Source organism: Neoarthrinium moseri (assembly GCF_022829205.1).
Source record: "Neoarthrinium moseri strain CBS 164.80 chromosome Unknown scaffold5_Wmoseri_CBS_16480, whole genome shotgun sequence".
NCBI classification, from domain to species: domain Eukaryota; kingdom Fungi; phylum Ascomycota; class Sordariomycetes; order Amphisphaeriales; family Apiosporaceae; genus Neoarthrinium; species Neoarthrinium moseri.
This window is the reverse complement of record NW_026055119.1, coordinates 1166081-1185587: the sequence shown is the minus strand read 5'-3', so window position 1 is coordinate 1185587 and position 19507 is coordinate 1166081. Positions and strand designations below refer to the sequence as shown.

At 49.4% G+C, this 19507-nt stretch overlaps 5 protein-coding genes across 5 annotated transcripts; 2 read left to right on the top strand and 3 right to left on the bottom strand.

Annotated features, from left to right (window-relative positions):
- Positions 1-541: 541 nt before the first annotated feature.
- On the bottom strand, positions 542-2436 carry JN550_002566 (uncharacterized protein; the record flags this gene model as incomplete). Its single annotated transcript, XM_049313875.1, has 5 exons — positions 542-612; positions 676-1216; positions 1279-1355; positions 1411-2225; positions 2276-2436. 5 exons carry the CDS (start codon positions 2434-2436, stop codon positions 542-544), a joined length of 1665 nt encoding a protein of 554 aa, XP_049175857.1.
- Positions 2437-7612: 5176 nt separating this feature from the next.
- Positions 7613-9291, bottom strand: JN550_002565 (uncharacterized protein; the record flags this gene model as incomplete). The annotated part of the gene is made up of 2 exons (XM_049313874.1): positions 7613-9001; positions 9088-9291. 2 exons carry the CDS (start codon positions 9289-9291, stop codon positions 7613-7615), a joined length of 1593 nt encoding a protein of 530 aa, XP_049175856.1.
- A 2286-nt stretch (positions 9292-11577) lies between these two features.
- Positions 11578-12867, top strand: JN550_002564 (uncharacterized protein; the record flags this gene model as incomplete). The annotated part of the gene is made up of 1 exon (XM_049313873.1): positions 11578-12867. One exon carries the CDS (start codon positions 11578-11580, stop codon positions 12865-12867), a length of 1290 nt encoding a protein of 429 aa, XP_049175855.1.
- A 3598-nt stretch (positions 12868-16465) lies between these two features.
- JN550_002563 (uncharacterized protein) lies at positions 16466-17870 on the top strand (the record flags this gene model as incomplete). Its single annotated transcript, XM_049313872.1, has 2 exons — positions 16466-16660; positions 16737-17870. 2 exons carry the CDS (start codon positions 16466-16468, stop codon positions 17868-17870), a joined length of 1329 nt encoding a protein of 442 aa, XP_049175854.1.
- Positions 17871-18203: 333 nt separating this feature from the next.
- Positions 18204-19439, bottom strand: JN550_002562 (uncharacterized protein; the record flags this gene model as incomplete). Its single annotated transcript, XM_049313871.1, has 2 exons — positions 18204-18509; positions 18564-19439. 2 exons carry the CDS (start codon positions 19437-19439, stop codon positions 18204-18206), a joined length of 1182 nt encoding a protein of 393 aa, XP_049175853.1.
- Positions 19440-19507: the final 68 nt, after the last annotated feature.

The following is a 19507-nucleotide window of genomic DNA, read 5'->3' as shown; positions in this document are numbered from 1 at the left end:
CCTTACTCGCCCAGATCATCTGAAGATCAGCACAACTGACATGTCGCCGAAGGTGGAGGTCAAGACAAAGATTGCGTGGGAGGCTCAAATAAATCTCTATAATGATCAGGCCGACCTGGAGGTCACGAGAGGGCATTTGTAGCATATATGGATGGCTTTGGGGGCCAAAAACAGTTCGCGTTTGTCCTAAAGAAGCTGACATTCTATGAAGTATATTGTGTAGTCGCTGGTATCGATTTAAGCTGCTGTTTATATAAGCCCCGAGCTCCCCAGAGGACTGCATCGTTTACTTAGTTAGTGAATTATACACTTGAAAGTGAATGTAAACCCTTTTACTTCTTAAATACAGTATAGTGTGAAAAAATGTGATGGACTGATTTAGACTGTAATGATGTAGCACGCCGTGGCAAGTCGTGGCAAGCAATAGCAAGCTGTAACAAGCTGTGGCAGGCTGTGGCAGGCTGTGGCAGGCTGTGGCAGGCTGTGGCAGATTATTTCAAGGTATAGGAAACCGTCAAAAGTAATATAAAAGTAGTAAATGTTACATGTGGGCAAAGGTCGTTGAAGCCAAGATTATCTTTTTGAAAAGTGATCCAGAGTCGTATGTAGTATCTAAGAGTCCAACTAAAATGTTCCTCCAGAAACTCCTTGAGAGACCTCCAACTGCTTACATACGTACAGGAAAGCTCCTTCTGAGGGCAAATGAGGCGGAAAACGACATACCATCACCATCAATCCCTTGTTGAAGGAACGCCGTCTGGCGGCGATTTCCGCTTTGATCGGAAACACCAGAGCCTTGGATCGTACGACTTCCCACAGCAAAGTTGCCAGCACGTCCAGGAGCTGCTATACTAAAGGCACCACCAAAGGCGTTGGCATTTGATCCGGGGGTAGGTGGGACGGTAAACATCTCGGGGGAAGCCTCTGGATCTCCCATCTCATCTCGCAGTGTTTTAACCTGTGCCTTCATCACTCGGTAGAACTCGTACTGCTCTTCATCTCGAGTGCCACGATTATATACGCTGGTCTGAAACTCATCATCCTCCTGATCGCGTGCGAGGACCAGTAATGTTGCTACAAATGCTTCCTGCATATATGCAAACGAAAAGTCGTCCATCAGGTCGGCAATCGGGCGACATAATAGCCGAGGGAAGTCAATCGCAGGCTTGCTCTTCAGCTTGCCGTACCAGTATTCGCAGTACAGAACTCTCTCATCCTAAGAAGCGTTCAATTTCAGCCGCTTTCCAAGACTAGGGAAATCAAGGATGTGCCACTTACAAGGTTGGGTAATGGGAATAGATACTTGCGGTCGAACCGACTTGGGCGCTTCGAAAGACCAGGATCAAGTCGGTCCACTATAAGATAGGATTCGTCAGCTTGCGTTAGTATAAGACCGCATAATAAACTGACAATAGTTTGTAGTGGCAATCATTAGAATACCGTCGTTGTTCTCAAGGCCATCGACCTCGTTGAAGAAGTATGACCTTGTCGAGGCGGTGACAATTGTCTCAATGTCCTCTAGAATCAGAAGACAGGGTGCCATCATCCTGGCAAACTGGAACACGCCGCGGAGATTGTAGGTATATGGTGCACTCTTGACGTACAGGCAGGGAACCTTCGGGTCGCGCTGATAAAGTGTGTGCATTAACGCCTTGATGGAGATTGTCTTGCCGTTCCCAACTGGCCCGTGGAAGATGAGACCTCGTTTCCAGGGCACCCCGTACTCCTCGTAGACCTCTCTACCATCGAAGAACTTTCCACTAACTTGCGTCAACTCCTTCTTAGTCTTCGGATCGAGGATGACCTTGTCCCACGAGGCCTTTTGGACCTGCTCCCACAAGCCCTTCGACGCAGACCAGAAACCATTGTCGAAGACATAGATCAGCTCTTCGTCTGTCATGGACCATTCTCCAATGGCCCGAATGAGGCTGTCCGTAATTGTGGAGTTGCCTGATGTTGTTTCATCCCCATGAGGTTCCTTTAGAACGTATTGCAATGCCGTCAATCCGAGGATAACAGTATACAGGATAAAGTTCTCGTTGTTCCACTTATAGCGGTACTTGGCAAAGAACCTCGCTTCAGCCAATTGGCCTCTGCCGTGGCGTTGTGCTGGTGGAGCGAAACCCCTCCATCGCACAAGAGGCTCATCATCAGAGTCTAACTCGGCTTGCGCAAAGCCTGCAGCAGCAAACTCAAGGAGGTTCACGTTGTCAACAGGAATTGTGCTATCAGAGGTCAGCAACGGTCTCCGGTCGTACTTGAGCCCGACACATACGTAACGATAAGCTCCGGGTACTGATTCCGCAGCTCCGTGACAAGCGGAACGTCAGGCTGTGGGATACGCGCAGATGAACGATCCAAAAAGCCTTCAAACAGCCGAGGTGCTTCGCCTGCTCTCTCCTCAGCAATGAACGTGAAGGGCTCGGAATCGGACATTTTTAAAAGGAAGGCCACTCCCACAGTTACAATTTAGAAACAGAAGTCGAAATAGTTGAGTGTGAGGCCAGATCCACGAAATTTATTCTCCGGCTGCAGCCTATGAAGGATGACAGCCCTCAAACGTCAACATTGGCGGAACCCCAGCCCCCTGCGTTGCAGATCTGTGGGGGCGGATCATTCGCCACTGCCAAGCTTTTCGCGAACGGGGTTCAATCCAGGTTTGGCAACTGAAATATGGTATTTTTCAAGCAGGTGGACTAATTAAAGTAGAGCTTCGGTGCCAATTATGGCAGGCTGAATAATGCAAATCTGTTCACGACAATTTTGTTATTAACATGGTTGAGTCTTTAAATTGAACCAGTTTAATAACATATAAATATTAAATATTTATATAAAACTTTATTATAAATATACTTATAAAAGGCAGATGCGAGCACGGTGGGCAGCGTCTGCCTGCACAGACTTGTGCTCGGCCGTTGAATGGTAAAGATGTAGCAGTTGCTGCAGTAAATGCTGAGCGGATCCGTGAGAAGAAGCGGAGTTGCCTCAATGACATGAATAGAAGCTGAGTCCGGCGTTGCCGGCGGCCAGAGGACGTAGGTGGCACGATAAAAGATTGAAATGGCCAAATGTGTTTCTCTGCTCGCTGATCAGAACGTACTCAAGATATGGAGAAGATGGGCTGAATGAGAAACACCAAACCATGGATGTCATAGTAGCAGGGAAGGGATGGAAAGCTCTCGGGTGACCGATATTGGAGAATCAATAGAGCTTGGCTGTCAGATTGAACTATGGCCTGCAATTGGCTCAGAAAGAATGCGAACTTCAAGTCAGCGACAGTTCATGATCGAAGAATGGGATGACTTGCCTCTTGAACTTGACTTTCCAGCATGGACGTTGAGAGAAATTGGGTGTCCAGGTGCAACATGGCATCGAAAGACGACGAGCAGTTTGAGCAGACGGGTGGAAGGGATAAGAATGGATCAAGAGGTGACGGAAGAGAGCAGGAAGATGTTGGAGAGGTGGCGATGGAACATTAACCATGGATCAGGCCAACACACCGAGATGAAAGGAGTCAGATGGGGGGTTCTGAACTTACAAAGCGGCACAAAACCTTAAAACAAGGGCAGATGGGGACTAGGGAAGTGCAATGGGTTGGACATGTCAGTATATCTGAGAATGGTACTGGGGTAGGAGTACTGAACCTTCTGCTGATGGGAGACTGGTCGAATATGAGTGCCGTTCGAGTGATGTTGAAAATATAGAAGTGTGTGAACAGGGATAAATGGAAACTCAATGGAAACTCAACAATACTTGAATTAGGCAATGAAATTCATCGCCTGGTTAACTGAGTGTGTGGAATAGAGTATTGAACGGAAGCCGGCGGAAGAGAGAAGAGAGAGACGGCTGAAAGAGAGAAGAGGAGTAGACATCAAAATGAGTGGACAAAAGAAGATTACTGGAATAGAGGATTATTGTGAGATTGGAAAAGAGAATATGAATTGAGGAAAGACGACGATTGGACAAGAATAGACGACTGCTGAAACAGGTCGACGCAAGACAGGTGGAAAGGGAGATGAGTCAAAGATAAAGGGACGAAACAATTATCGAATAAAAGACAGAAGATGAGAAGATCAGAAGATGAGGAATTGGGAAGGCGAGTGGAAGATGAATTGACGAGAGAGTATCAAATTGAGGAGAAGATCAGCAGATGGGTGCAAGAGAGAATATCGAATGGAAGAGAAGGTGAGGGGAAGAGAGGAGAAGCGGTGAGATCGGCCGAGTGTCTGCCTGAATTTGAAACATCAAAAAGTTGGTTTACATAGTTGAAATGGACACGTGAGGGCAAGTTCCCCGACGTGCCTTCCTCTCGGGTTGGCCAACTGAGATTCCAATGAAGAACACCAAGGTAGAGCAGTAGCAATTCAGCTCTGGACGCAGGTCTCTGAGCTAGAACTATGGTAATGTGCCTCAAAGGACGACCTATTTGCTTTAGTGGATTGATAGTTGTGTGTACTCAGTTGATAGAGTGTACCCAACTAGTCGAGGACGTCTGTGAGACGTGTAACTGATATCATCGGTTGGCACCTTGATCTTTGTCCGCCGGGTGCAGGAGCGACATACAGGCAGCACCCACCAGACCGGAGCTCCCTCTCCGCAGGTACCGGTTGACGGCGACAGCAGCGTTGCGAAATTCAGACAATGATGCCATGTGCATATTATCAACTATATCAATTGAACAAAGCTTGACACCTCAGTTAGCGCAGCAATAGTATGGTATTCATCGCCGTGGCCTTGCAGCAAAGCCTTGGCGTCGCAAGGTGGAACTTGAGCCTTGCCCGATAGGCATGGCATTCGCCATTTGATTGGGCGCAGTTGGTGGGCTTAGCGCATCTGCCCCCCCTAGAGCTGCCTCGCCACGCGACACCCCGGTTGCCCGGGAATTGCACATGGACAGCGCGCAAGAAAACCATCAATTCCTTAGCCCGCTGATTCGTACAGACCTTTCAGACTGTTTAATCCAAGATTCGAAGCTGTAGATATATGCAACGGGGCGTTGTATATGCATTGAACGCCAATACCACAAGGGAACAGCCCACCTCACCTGTGCAATTAGCGGATTACAGCGCTGTGATCTGCTAGCATAGGCGCCGCTATCCATGCCCACTGGCCCACTGGAGATCAACAGGATTGGCGGGGGACTGGACAACTTTACACCACCGTAAATACAGCCGATTACTGCATGCACCAATGATGCGGAGGACGTTGCTCCATCAATGACACAGCGCAACCACACTCGAATATCTCTTTTGCATAGTATCAATTAGTATGCATGCCAAGCGTGCGTATTGCAGAGGCGACACAGCAGGACAAAGCGGAGTGCAGACAACATAGGATGTGCAGCTAACCCGTAAACTACCCGACCTAACTAAGGTACGCGTTAAGAACACCCGGGGCAACTGACCTCCAGCGGCATCGCACTCTTGAATCGCCGCCCTAACCCACTGCCCAGCATTGTATGCGATTGGTCCAAATACAGCAATAAATGATACTCGGATGCCTTATTCTCGTACAAGAATACGAAGGTTTCCATATTCTGCTCGATTGATTTAGCCAGGAACGTGCGACGGTGCTCACATCGCGAGCTGGCCGAAACACCAAACCGAGCTGTGTAGATTGACTAAACAACGTCCTGTGGCCCGATCCGGATGTTCCATTTGCCTGCAGAACGATGATGGCATTGTCCTTGTCATGATGTTCACCTTGCGAGGTCAAACATATGTCCAGCGCCCAATACGTCGAGCCTCAGCAATCGCATTGCTTCCCATACCGGATGCTGCCAGCCATTGCTCTTGGCATTGGGGTTCCACGCGCCGAACTATCGAGACTCAAGATAACTTATCTCTTTATACCATGGACAGGATGGGACTTGTTCTGCACATCACGATGGAGAGTTTCAATGCGTTGACCAACAGGCGTGACTACCAGCCAGTGCTGTAAGTTGTTTACCTCGTGCTTGGGACGGCGTGGTCCATCTGGATTTGGCGTATGCAGTTCAAAACATGTGCTGTCATCGCCAGGCGTGAACCAATCCAAATCCAAGCTCTAGGCCCCATGCGCTTTGATCTATCAATGCTATTGACTGCTGCAGTCTGATTCCTCATAAGAAAATGGAGCTGTAGATGGGGTCATGTCAATCTACGCCGAAGCATTGTTTGACGATTGCCAAGCGAGCTGATCCATTGAAAGCCGCCGTATTTCAAGGGCCCTCCAAGCGCATAGCTGTCATGGATATAGTGGATGTCTGCGCGAAGAAGCCCCTGAAGCCCTTGAGCGGTTGGGCGCCGACTACCCAAGACTTAGGGTTATTGCGTGCTGCGAGCCAGTGATTGCAAGCCCGCGCACACTGATGCACGCGCTGGGCCCCACCGTTGTGTGCAATATACATGACCGTTCCAAGGGTACGAAATGGAATTCAGATTAACGGACAAAAGCAGCAGTATGACTGGAGTGGATATTCTCCTTTCCAAACATCTACGATGTCAACCGACTGGGGGCTGATGTGCCGAGGGTAATTTCGTTGCGTTCGGGGCTGCCAGATGAGGCTGGAGGAGCCTCACACATATACAGCGTGCCCTGGTTGGCAAAGTCAGATGCGAATTCCATCGCCTAAACACGATTGTTAGATATATTGTTTCTGCCTAATCCACCGGCTAGCAAGCCGGAAGAGAATTCCATCTACTTTAGTACGGTTGCCAGATATCTTGTTTCATAGTTCCACCAATGGTTTACAGGACTCTTGCTGGGTCCAATTCGTAGATGCCGCTTCAAGCTCCCACACGACGAAGCCAGCGTACCTTATCAGTCAACCGAGAGACGCATGGGATGATCTGCGTGGATCAAACCTGCGAACTGGTCATGTGACTGGATACTGCGGTTCGCCAGTGTGTTTTCGCCAGATCATGCGATCAGGCCGGAGACTTCGACGGGTTCCCACAAGAGTGGACTGCTAAACTGAACTGCTATGGACGGTGTGTGTGACCCCTGGCAGCTTGAGCTCTGCGGGCTTCCACCGGGAACGAACGCCTGCGCTCCACACTCGGCCATAATTTACTTGGCGAGCGACACCTGATTCTGACCGAAGCAGTCTTCGTTGACACGGACACAAGACAAGTCCGGACCTAACGGAATGTTCTGGGATTTACAACACACATTTGACACTGCGTATCGCGATTTGGCACGCGAAAAGCCTTGCATTTACACGATGATTGCACTCCGAAATCCGACCATCAGATGTCAGAGGACATGGTTCCGGGCAATGGTCCGCAGGGCTACCAACGCATTGGTCTCCACTCCCGCTTCTTGTGCCGCCAACATCAGCGTTACTCAACCACTATAACCACCGAGCGTCGAAGCTCTACCGCGGCTCGTATTCCGGTGTCCTTACTAAACATATCAACTTCAAGCTATTGGTATCTACACAAGTCGATGTGTTGTTGTTCTGGCCTGCTCTAGTGTGATTTGTCGCTTCACAGCTGAATTTCAATGCAGGGGACCATCGCGGGATCATTTCGTCACATACCATGAGCGAGGAGAAGTGCTCATTCATCCGAAAAGCTCTCTTTTCAAGTCTTGGTTCCATAAAGCGACCGCGCAACCAACAATATACTTGTCAGTTGGCTACGGCCACCATCCACCATGACATGCCCATCCATGTCGGCACCATGCAGGCAAACGCTACCAGAGTTGCCATACTCCCACCAAACCCATACCAAGTGGTGGCCCATACCCTGCCAATAGCACCAATCACAAGCCCGATCCATAAGACAAAGAACCCTATCTCCTGGGCTCTGAGCTTAACACGACTTCTCTTTTCTTCACTTACTGGTTGCGTTAGAAGCCCGCTTTCCAGCGAGCTTTGTAGGCTCCCAGAGCCGGCGCTATCGACGCTCGAAACGCCGGTAGCATCTGCTTGAACTTCGGCAGAGCCTCTCATGCAAGTGCCCCAGCTTCCGTCGAGCATTGTCATCAAGGCCCAGAATTGGATACCCTGAATCGAGATGTTGTAAAGTACCTGGCCGGGCAGCAGCCAAAGCCACTCTGCCCACCTCGAAGGACGATACGGATTTCGGAGTGCCAGATATCCACACGTGATCAGAAGTCGCTGCACTAGGTCTTGACCCGGAACAGGTCGCGCGGTTCTTCCCGTTAGAGCATATATGGCAATGGTTAGGGGGATGAGGATGCCGCCAATCTCCCGTCGGACCGTGTTGAAGAAGAGTACGGGGTGCTGGAGCACATAGATTCCAGGAGCGTAGAAGCTCTCGACATGCACGGCCCGTGCCCAGCGAACTTGCTGTAGTAGCCATCTCCTCAGAGTTGGTGGTGACTCGGTAGCCGCGATACTGTCTGCGGCGTACAGCACGTTATAACCTTGGCGAAGCAGCAACGTTGTAAGGTGTCGATCTTCGTTGACACGCATCCATTTCCCCCACACGGTCTGTGTGTACCATCGGAGTAGTATCGGGGCTATCGCTGAGGCGCGAAACAAGGCACATGGACCAGATTGGCATTCATTCGCGCCAAAGGACGACGGGGACGAGCGAGCTAAATAGTAGTCACTGAGGTAGACTGCGGCACTCAGTCTCGTGAGGAGGTTATCGCTCCGGTTGTGGATGACAAGGGTGGTACAAGCACCGCCGACAGCATTGTCAGAGGCACAGACCGACGTGGTTGATGATAGGGTGTCTGGATCCACAATGGTGTCGCTGTCGGAGGACCAGATCCATTCGAGCCCGTATATTTCTGTGATCAACAAGGAGAAAATGAAGGAGCTGAACATGATACCCTTCTTGTGCATATGAGGCTGAGATATGCAAAGGTAGCGAACATCATGAAGGGACACATTGGACCTTTCAAGGTGTTGACGTGCTTCTCGAACACATAATGATATGATGTGGTCTTCCTTGTTCTGTGATTCAGGGAGCGAGGCCGAGAGCTCAAGCGCCAGGTCGACCAAAGGTGTGTCCATATGGACCATAGCTGATCGTTCTGGGAAAACCTGCAGATTTGATGTGATCCCTTAGCCCCTGCTGCTAGTGCGCCTTATGCGATGGGTAATCATTCCAAAGGAGTTGGAGCATTTACCTTTTGAAAGATTTCGAACATATACTGATCTTCGTTATCGTCCCCATCGATGCCGACAAGCACAAACCTGCAGTTCGCAGCCTGGAGATAACTCTTCAAGGCCTGATTGAAAGTCTCCTCGTCCTCTCGGTATCCGATGATCGCTGCCATACAGTCAGACCCAGGGATTTCTTTCTCGGGGGCGTGGAACAGCCCCTTCTCCATTACGTGATCCACTGAAGTCGTATTAGTCTTATACTGAACGGCCAACTGGCGCCTTCTATTCTCGTTACTGAGACGATTGAATTCAGCTAGAAAGATAGCAATAAGAATATCAATGGTGAGTGGAAATGTGCTTGAGCGAGCGATGCTCACGTAAATGTACACAGCAACAAGGCAGCCGATACAATTGTATAATCGCCGTAATGGTGATACTACGGGTCGAAAATGATTCTTTTCTTGGTCATCCTTCTCTTTGACCGAAGGGCTTGTCCGGGATAGAAACATTGTGAACAGGGGGATATACAAGATGTCTATAACAGATATTCCTAAAGATGCAGAAGACTAGAGGATGATTTGGGCCTGTGTACGATTGCAGAACAGGCTTAACTGCGATGGACATATATGCCTTTAAATATTTACATCATTCTGAACTTGTACTTGATTATGACGATCCACATGACCTTCACTTGAGGAGATCCCGGTCCCTCACCTTTTGCCGACACGTCTGGCCACTCCCAAGTTTCAAACTCGGTACAAGTTGCCTAGCGTGGAGTTAGTTTTACTTTCGGTAGTGGTGACGGACCGTGCCGCAGATTGTCTGCGTGTCCGTGTGCATGCCTACCATGACTTCCATGGTACTGTTTACAATCTGGTTAAATGGCATGAGGCGAGACGTGGAAATATGTATATCTGAAACAAGTGGCAAACTGTGTGTCGGTGATTCAAGATCCAGCAGCTCGTAGTTAAAAATTCTAAGCCTGCTTGGCGTAAGACCGATTGACTTTCCAACTACAGTAAGCACAATGCCGTGTTCCTTTCCGTTCTTGACTCCAAACGTTCGCTTGTTTGATATTTTCGCTGGTACTATTTTTCTACACCCTGTCTTATGTTGTCTGTTATGAGTCAAAACTGCGCTGAACCTGTAAAGAGAAAAGTATATCTTAGATGCCCGGGACATCCGCTTGATGTATCACGCAAGCGATCCTCATTCGGCAATGCGTCGTCGCGAACTGGCTCTTGATTGGACAATCGTATCGAGGGTGCCACGTTTTTTTCCCCCCCGGGCGACGCGGGCCCCGATTCGCTGGGCGGCAGATCTGCAACTTGGCTGAATGATGTAGTGTCACTGGGATTATGAGGCTTTTTTTTTTCGTGGTTGATTGTCGAAAGAGCCAAGATGGGAATGTCTGATTTATACTTTTTGTAGTGGACGGCGGCCTTGGCAAGTACTGGGTCCTCAGAGCTATAAATGCCCAACACACAACATTCCCTTCCCCCCTTCCTCACGATCAGTCGCGTCATTTGAGATGGGGTGTTCGAGGTATTGAGTCATGGTTCTTTCAGTTTTGGTGCATATTGGAACGAGGGTTTCGGTCTCTACGGTACCTCCCATTCGGTATCTATTCCGTACTAAATACTGTACAATATTTTTGCACCAGGCGAGCATAGTACCACATTGAGTAAGAATCATCTATACTAGTAGGGGGTACTAGTTAGGTGAAGCGACGATAAGCCGTGCTAGTCGACGTCATATTTGAGTACTCGGACTGGATAATTGTGAAACCTCGATTTTGCTATAACTCCAACGTTGTGTTAGAAGCCTTTCCAATCCCTTTGCGAAGAGTCGTTGTGCTGAAAAGAAAAAGGAAAGACTGATGTGGTATATTATAAGGCAATTTGCCCTTGAAACCAAAGTACGGTACTGATCAAATGCTAAAATAAAGCAAAAGTACCATTCGGCGTTTTTCCAGAAAAACCGGCGTTTTAAAATCTTAATTGGAACTAGTCCAGAGTGCTACGCCGCAATCAATGTTCAACCTTCATTGAGTGCGAAGAGGCGTGGCATCATGCGTAGTAACTCGCTTACGCACAAAAAGACTCAGCCAAGGTAACAATAGTCGTCGTAGTTTTGCTTGGCTTTCAGGGCCTATCGACAGGCCTGAAAAGAGATGACTGCAGCAGACACAAGCGGGTGCAGCAGAAGTTATGAATAGAACTCAGTGGCAAAGAAAGCTTTGGCTGACAAGCTCCATATTGGTTCGCAGCTATCTAGAGTTTTTCACTAACTCAGGGGTTTCGGCAGTCGATTTGAAACAATAGGCATGATATGAGGCGCGTTGGTATGGATAGTAGCAGCCTGTCGCCGGGAGTTTGTCATAAGAGGGGCGATCCATCTCACTTATTCCCATAGCCATAATCACTGTGACTCTCTGTCCTTTCGTTCAGTTTGTTTCCCTTATTCTTAGTCAAAAGACTTTGAGTAGTCACTGGCTCCACCAGACATCCAGAATGAATACCTCTATGAGCCGTATCCAGTGGTTGGACAGTCTGCGCGGCCTGGCGGCACTGATCGTCGCTCTAGACCACCTCTTCCTCGGCACTGTCAATGCCCCATTTAGATCCTACTGGGCTCAGCCTGCAGCAGATAACCAATATTTCTATCAACTGCCTCCAATATCCATTATCTTCGCCGCAAAGTCTATGGTCGCGCTCTTCATGGTCCTGTCGGGATACTCTATATCTGCATCCCTTGTATTGGCTAGGAACAGGGGCGCCCTACCCCAGTTCTACCAGAAGCTCACCTCAGCAGCTTTTCGAAGGATATTCCGCTTGTACATACCAGTCTTCACCATGGCTACGGTGGCGCAAATTGCACTGTATCTTGGCTTCTATCATTGGTGGTGGCCTCAGCTCGATGCAATAGGCGTTGTACCATGGGGCTCTCCTACACTGCACCTGAGGTACTATGTGGCCTACCTGGCAGACAGCCTGAACATCCTCGAGATCAGCCCAAACCCTGGCCTTAATGATCAGTTATGGACCATTCCCCGTGAGTTGCGCGGGTCGTTCTGTGTATACCTCACTATGCTTGCGCTTTGTGGAATCTCCCATAGAGCGCGGCTGTGTTGCATCATGGCGACCGCGCTGTATACTCTCTGGTATGGCGACTGGGATATATTTGGGTTCTTTTCAGGCCTTCTCATGGCGGAAGTAACACTGGGTGGAGTAGAGGACTACCGCTTGCCCGAGTCCCGAGAACCATCCGCATCGAGCTCGGAGACTAAGCTTCCAAGCTCCCACCGCACGTTTCCTCTATTTTGGCGGCACTACGGATCTCATGTACAGGTATTAACGAAGATTTTTCTCTTCCTATTTTCATTTTGGCTTCTCTGTCAACCATTCGAAGAACATTGGTCACCTGGCTACAGGTTCTTGGCTAGTCTCATCCCCCCACCTTGGCGTTCGCGTCACTGGGAGTACACCAAGTTCAGCGTCAGTACCATTGGTTCTGTTGGCCTCGTGACATTGATAATCAATGTTCCTGTTTTGCAGCGGATACTCAGCATACGGCCTTTCCAGTTTCTAGGCGAAGTCTCTTTTGCTCTGTATCTGATGCATGTCTTGTATTACCGCTGCCTCCGAAACCCCATTATGAACTTCACGTATAGCGTCTTCACAGGCAGAGATTTTTGGGATGGCGAAGACGTGTGGGAACCAATTCCAGAGTGTATCACAGTGAGCCACCATCCTTTCAAACAAAAAGTTCTGGAAACAAATGCTAATTTCGGCAATACGTAAAGTGGTGGGTCGCTGGACTGGTATTAATACCATCAGCCCTCATTATATCAAAGCAGGTGGCTAAACAGGTTGATCAAAGATCAGCTCGGTTGGCTCATTATATCTCAAAACGACTGAGCTGAGCTCTGCGTATGAAGACAAAATTCGTCCACAAAGGGCTACGCCTCCTGGGACACGTCAAAGCAAAGTCAATGCAGAGTATTACACAATGCGCTGAACATGTGCATCGAAGAAACGATTGGCTACAGTCTGGATCGCTTCCATACTTTCTTCTCCCTGGAAAGGCTGAAGTACGAAAGTGGACTCGGCTACGCCGCTACCCAGTTGTCTAGCCTGTCCAGAGACTATATGCCATCGAAATAGTTAGCAGAGTAGTGACAAATCGAGATGTGGATGGTGGAATATGCTTAGGAAGGAAGAGGTTCGCATTTTAAAAATACGGAATATTTAAAAACCTGCTAGAAATTATATCACAGTCAAAAATTTTAACTGGCCTTTTATTTTTTTCCCTTCTTAGAGGACTGTATGATTAACGATGCTGTCTGGAGGGCCTCGGCTGTGAATTTCCATGATTGGCGCACATTTACGAGGTGTAAATTGAAAGTGCATGTTAGGGTTGAGTTGTGGGCACCGTTGATCATCCAAAAGCTCAGTTCAGCGTTGAATAGATGTGAAAACGGCAAACCTTTACAGTGCAACCCACGGCACAAAATCGGAATGTGGGAGATGACCGTTCACGATGGGAGTGTAACGGCACTGGAATGGGTGCTGCAGAAGATGTAGCCCAGGATCGTTTATGAAAGACTAGTTCAGATATCTTGCCAACGGCGCTTCTTCATAGTCTGGAACGTTATACTACGGCAGACGGCCCTGGGGGGCGCCCAGGGAATATATAGACAACATTTTGGATCGAAGGTTTGATACCGCTGCGTTTCCTAAGTAGGATTTCAGACTTAGAACTGATGGAACCCCATCTGAAAGACAATCAACCTAATATGTAACGTAATATGTTATCACGCCGCACACATCTCGGGCCAAACCGCCTGTTTTCAACAGGAACTCTCTAGGGTTTACCATATGCGGATGGTCCACATCTATAAAGGTTCATTCTAAACGGGACCAACGTTACATTACGCTACATTGCTGTTTTTCAGCTGCCCATCTTATTATACACCTGTCTTAAAGATCGTCTGTTGAGCGATTTCACCAACTTATTGGGTGGGCGAAGCATTTTATGCAAGTTTTCCATATGGAAGAATGAAATTCGAGGAAACAACCTGAACCCACTTTGATGGACGCGTTGATGGGACAAACCTGGGAATGGCCATCGCAGATTCCCCACCGCCAGAGCTATCCGCGTAGACTGAAGAATTGTTTTGCGTGTGTAAATGCATACTCCTACTCACCCACTAGAGTAAAAGCGGTCTTTAATTGTTCTAACAGAACGCGAATCCCCAAAAGTCATCGGCATATTGGCGGACGAATCGCGCACAGGCATGTCCCATCTAATGAGGTAACGACAAGGCTGGACTGTCTGTGACCGCTTCGCGAATGTTGGGTGTAGACAGAATGCCTACTGAGTTAGGAAACCAAGAGCATGACCCCAACATGTCGACGTGAATCCACGGGCTCGACAGAGAGTCGAGGTGACTTACCAATCTCGGATAGTCTATACCCGTAGCTGCGTATAAGGTGATGACCAATTTCACAGACCGGAAGACTCGGTAGCCATAATTCCAGATGTCTCGGCGATTTCAGGTGTGGAACGCAGCAGACTATTCTCAAATGTAAACCTTTCCAACAGATGTAGTTGCCGAACTCTGGTAAGCACTTTTACGCATTACAAATGATCGACCTCGCTCTTAGAACAGCCCAGGCCGTGACTGAAACTCCTGAACGACATATCCATTGTGACAATCAAGCATCTGGTTTCCAATGTACTGCGGTGATATCCTCTAAGCGAGCCAGCGGGGTTTTGGCTTCGCATGACAGTTTAAAAGATCGGCGTGGGTGGTGGCCGTTATCCGTCGCCGTCGCCTGAAACCCCAACTTTGATCGGCCAACCAGGCACGAGTTATAACGTAGCAGCAAGATGTGGCCGGTGAGCATCGATATACGGTATCCAGTATGATATTCGGCATTTGGTAGGAAGTTCTAGAGTTGCCAGTATATGCTGGTGGTCTATTGGCACATCAATGAAGTCGGCGAAACCTGAGGGTCTTGTGTAGAAGGCAGGTCATTCTTCATGAGAAGTATCTCGGGCTGGTTTCTTCACCGGCTCTTCGATGTTCGCTCACCGTTGGACAGTAGCGTGCGGATGCCGACTTTAGTCTGCTCTAAAATTGTGGAAGCCAGGGTCTAGAGATTGGTAGGCCGGATCATATCCCAAATCTGCTATAGTCCTGCTGACAAAACTTTACATCCCCACTGCCGCCCATGCATGCATTATAGACACCCGAGTACAGCGTAGCAGCCCATGGCACCCGTCGCACGGTGCTTATACACTGCGCGCATCGCGAAAGGTCGGCGGATGCTTCGGGGGGTGGGAAGGTTCAACATATGGTTGAGCTGAATGCTGGCAAAGCTGGCAAAGTCGCATTACTAAGGCAACATAGATGTCGCCGCCCAAAGTGAACGTTTCAGTAACGTGTTGGAGTAAGTCTATTTGCCCAACTCCGCCCTGGGTATATCCAGAAAGCAGCAAGACGAGCCGCAGGTGATCGTCGTGCGCATTAGCCGGACAATGTCGGGCCACTGATGCAGCCCGTCACACTGGTTTTAACTTTGGGCCAAGGAAAGCCAAGTGGAGATTTGACTGAGCAGGTTAGGGGGCCAAAAACTCTATTTGGCCCTGCTAAATTGATGAAACACTGACCGTGCGCACACTTCTATCAGCCTTGCTTCCCAAGATCTAGCTCGTTGGGGTGCAGTGGAGAGCTGGATCACGAACCTATGCCGCCTACCTGACTTGGAGGTCGTTGCTTTAAGGGAATGACTATATATCTCGGGTTTCATCCCACCACTCCACCGCTGAGGGTGTCATCGAGAATTCGTACCCTTAAGCAATGGGCAGACCTCAGCTGCTAGAGCAACACTATTCCTGAATACCGCCAGCAGAGCGTCACCTCATCCAGCGCGTGTCGACTGCGTCGAACTCGCCTTATTAGTACCTGATCGTCTCATAATCGCGCTTCATCAATGGCTCATCGGCTGTCTTTGTCGTACTTCGAATCCTCAGACCCAGAGGCGTCCAAGGCGTCTAAACATGTCTCCATCGACCTCGCAGGCAGCGTGTTCCTCATTTCCTCGGCTGGCCGTGTCCTGCGGCTGCCGATCCCCAGCAATTCCCGTCGTGACCCGCTCGCATGGAGCTGGTGCAGGAGGCTGGTTGGCTTGGCCTGCTTGGAATTCTACTCAGTTGTTGCCTCATTTGAAGTAAACGTCTCCGGGACCCTTATTCCAGCTTTTCATGAGGAGTTTGCTTCACAGGTACGGTACTTCCATCCGCGAAACGTGGTACACTTGGTCACTCTAGATCGCCGCTTATCGCTAGTTACAGAACACATCACCATTCAGTTTAGGGGTACTTTCCTCAGCAATGACGCTTTTCGTCGGCTTGGGATATCTGATTTGCATTCCTCTGGCTACCGCCATCGGTCGACGGCCAGTAATCATTGGGGCCGCGGCTATAACAACTGCTTCCACACTCTGGGCAGGCTTTGCAGGAGGTTTCTTCCAGCTCCTTGTAGCACTCAGTCTGCAAGGTTTTGCAGTTGGAGGTTCAATTAGCATGGTAGGTATACTGTTTCGAAGTGCCCCATAAAATTGTCAATGCAAGGTTTTGAGCTAATTCACTCTTCCAACTTTAGTGTTTACTAATGATCCTCGATGCGACCTTCATTCATGAGCGCCCATACGCGCTATCTATCTATTGGTGTCTCGGCTCAGCAGTTATCAAATCTCTCACAGTTCCGCTGCCGTTCATAACCAGCCTGTCAACAGACTGGCGGCATGTATATCAACTCTGGTCTGGTGTGTCGGTACTCTCATTGGCCCTTCTCCTCGCCTTCGTTCCAGAGACCTTCTACATCCGCCCACCTGTTGCCTTCGACGGCCGTGTTCTGGTTCAAAACGGGTTCGAGAGAGCGCAGATGTACGACGACTGGGACTTGCTGCAGAATTCCCAAAATACCAAGCCTCTACCCGACCCGCCACAGCGCTGGTCCGTGACTGATCAACTCAAGGTCTCCAAGGCGCGAGGTGCAGAATGGAGATCGATGTTGGCTACATTCGCACAGATGCCATTCTGTCTCATCAATCCACTCATCTTCTGGGTCGCGTTGCTCAACGCCTGTCTACTTGGAGCTGTTATATACCTCAACCTGCTCCAACCCAGCATCCTCAACCATCGGAGTGATGATGTAGAAACCAACAGCGTCTTTCTTTCCATCAGCGGCGCTGTCGGTGCATTGCTCGCACTTCCCTTCTCTGGTCCGCTCACAGCCTGGTTCACCCGCTTTCTCTCACTCAGAAGTGGGGGGACCCGCCATGCCGAAGTTTACTTGCCTGGGTTTGCCATACCCACCATCACAGGCTGCCTAGCAGTCGGCCTTGCGTGTGCTGCAGTGGAGAGAGATTGGTCATCAGCTTGGCAATACGTCGCCTCGACACTCAGCATGCTCAGTTACAACACAGGAAACGTGGCCACAGTCCTCTGGATGACAGAGGCATTCCCTCGCTGGGCCTCTGCAGCTTTGAGTGTTCTACTATTCACGGGCAATCTAGTCGCCTTCATCATAGGCTTCAAGCTTTCTCCGTGGCTCCCAGATGATCAGATTGTACCTCAAAGCATGGTCGTTATAGGGCTACTTGCTATAATGGGCATCATTGCTGTTCCCGTGGCATTCTGGGGCAAGTCAGTACGTCAATATATCCAGTGTCGCTGGACATTGTCTGAAAAGGGAGTCATACATTCTCAGCGAACAGGCTCAGTTTCGACATAGCATCCCACCCTCACTGTTGTTCATTTCATACGATCGTAGTCACAAGCCTTGGCAGTCCTCCGATCGAATCGAAACATGTGAAATGGACATTCGCTCGGCTCAGATGCGTTCAGGTCGCTAATCACTTCTCAGTCATCTATCCCAAGAATGCCCTCAGTAATATGTGTGTGGTCAGTATTTTGTATTTCCTCAGTATTGCACCCCTATTGTTCCTGGAAATCACGCAAATAGCGTTTCTTTCAAAATTCTTCGTCGTGTCTTTTTGTTTCACGCTGTGGCCTACAATATGCCTGGCAAGTCTATTCCATGCGGAATTCCTCAAGAATGGGGGAATCATCCCGGCAAAGGGAGCTTTCTTACATCTCGATCGAAATGATTCTGTTGGCGCCAACGTTTTAACAGCAAGTAGACCCATATTGCCCAGTCCATAATGATTGAACTCAGCCATGATCTCTTTTGAAATCCGTACTGCATAGCCCACATCGCGTCCTTGTAGTACTTGTCGATTTCTGGCTTCCGCAAAGCCTGAAATTGGGAGAACATTTGCTCTACCGTTTGACTGCCACGTTTCCGGAGTATGTGTGCCAGCAAAATGGCGTCTTCTATGGCAAGACCTGTACTCTCGCCCTGTGGAGGCATCTGTGTCCGTGTGAGAGGATAGGAACTGCCACGCCTGTGTCAAAGGGTACTTACCGCGTGGGCTGCATCTCCCAAAAGGAGAACTCGTCCTTCGTACCAGCGGCCTTCAGCTGGCAGAACATACACAGGGTAAAGATCCCACTTCTCGCAGTCTTCTACGGCGCCCAGAACGCCTTTGACGCGGCCCGCCTTGAAACAGCTACTCATGTCCGCCTTCAATCTCAGCTGGTCATCCCCGGCAGCCTTCCAGCCATCTCGTTCGTCGAGCTTTGGCTCTTCCATGTACATGATGTGCGCAAAATATACCATGGTTCGCGTGGGCTCGTAGTAAGATGCGAGCAAGATGCCATTTGGACTTGAAAATATTGCAGTATCTCTCAACGCAGGATCACCAGACGAAAATCTCATGCTGACATCCTTTGCCTTACCCCAGCCCATCGCGATAGCTCTGCCCGTATAGCTTTTCTTGCGGTCTGGTTCAACCCAAAGGCGTCTTGCAGCAGAATGTAGCCCGTCACAACCGAGCAGCACGTCTGCGCTGTGCCTCGAGCCGTCCTCGAACTTTAGCACAACTTTCTCAGATTTCTCGCGTATCTGAGCAACACGTTTGTTCCAGTGGATCTCAACAACCTCTGAGTGTTCTTGAACGAGTGTTTCCAGCAGAACGTCCACCAGATCATGCCGAGCAACTCGAACTCCACCGATCCCGCCCCATATGTTGCCAATGCGCCGTCCCGTTCGGAACGATATATAGTCAAGACCGGCGTCCAGGATGATCGAGCGCCGACGAAGTCGCGTGCCAGCCCTAAGGTAGTCGAGATAACGCATAGCGAGAGGTGTCAAGTTGATAGTGCCTCCAATTGTCTTCAAGCATGGGCGTAGCTCCACTAGAGTGATTCGAATGGGCAGGGTTCTTTGTTCAGACGCCATCTTTGCAAGCGCAATGGCTGAAGATAGACCACAAGGGCCTGCACCGAGAATAATAACATTCTGTATTG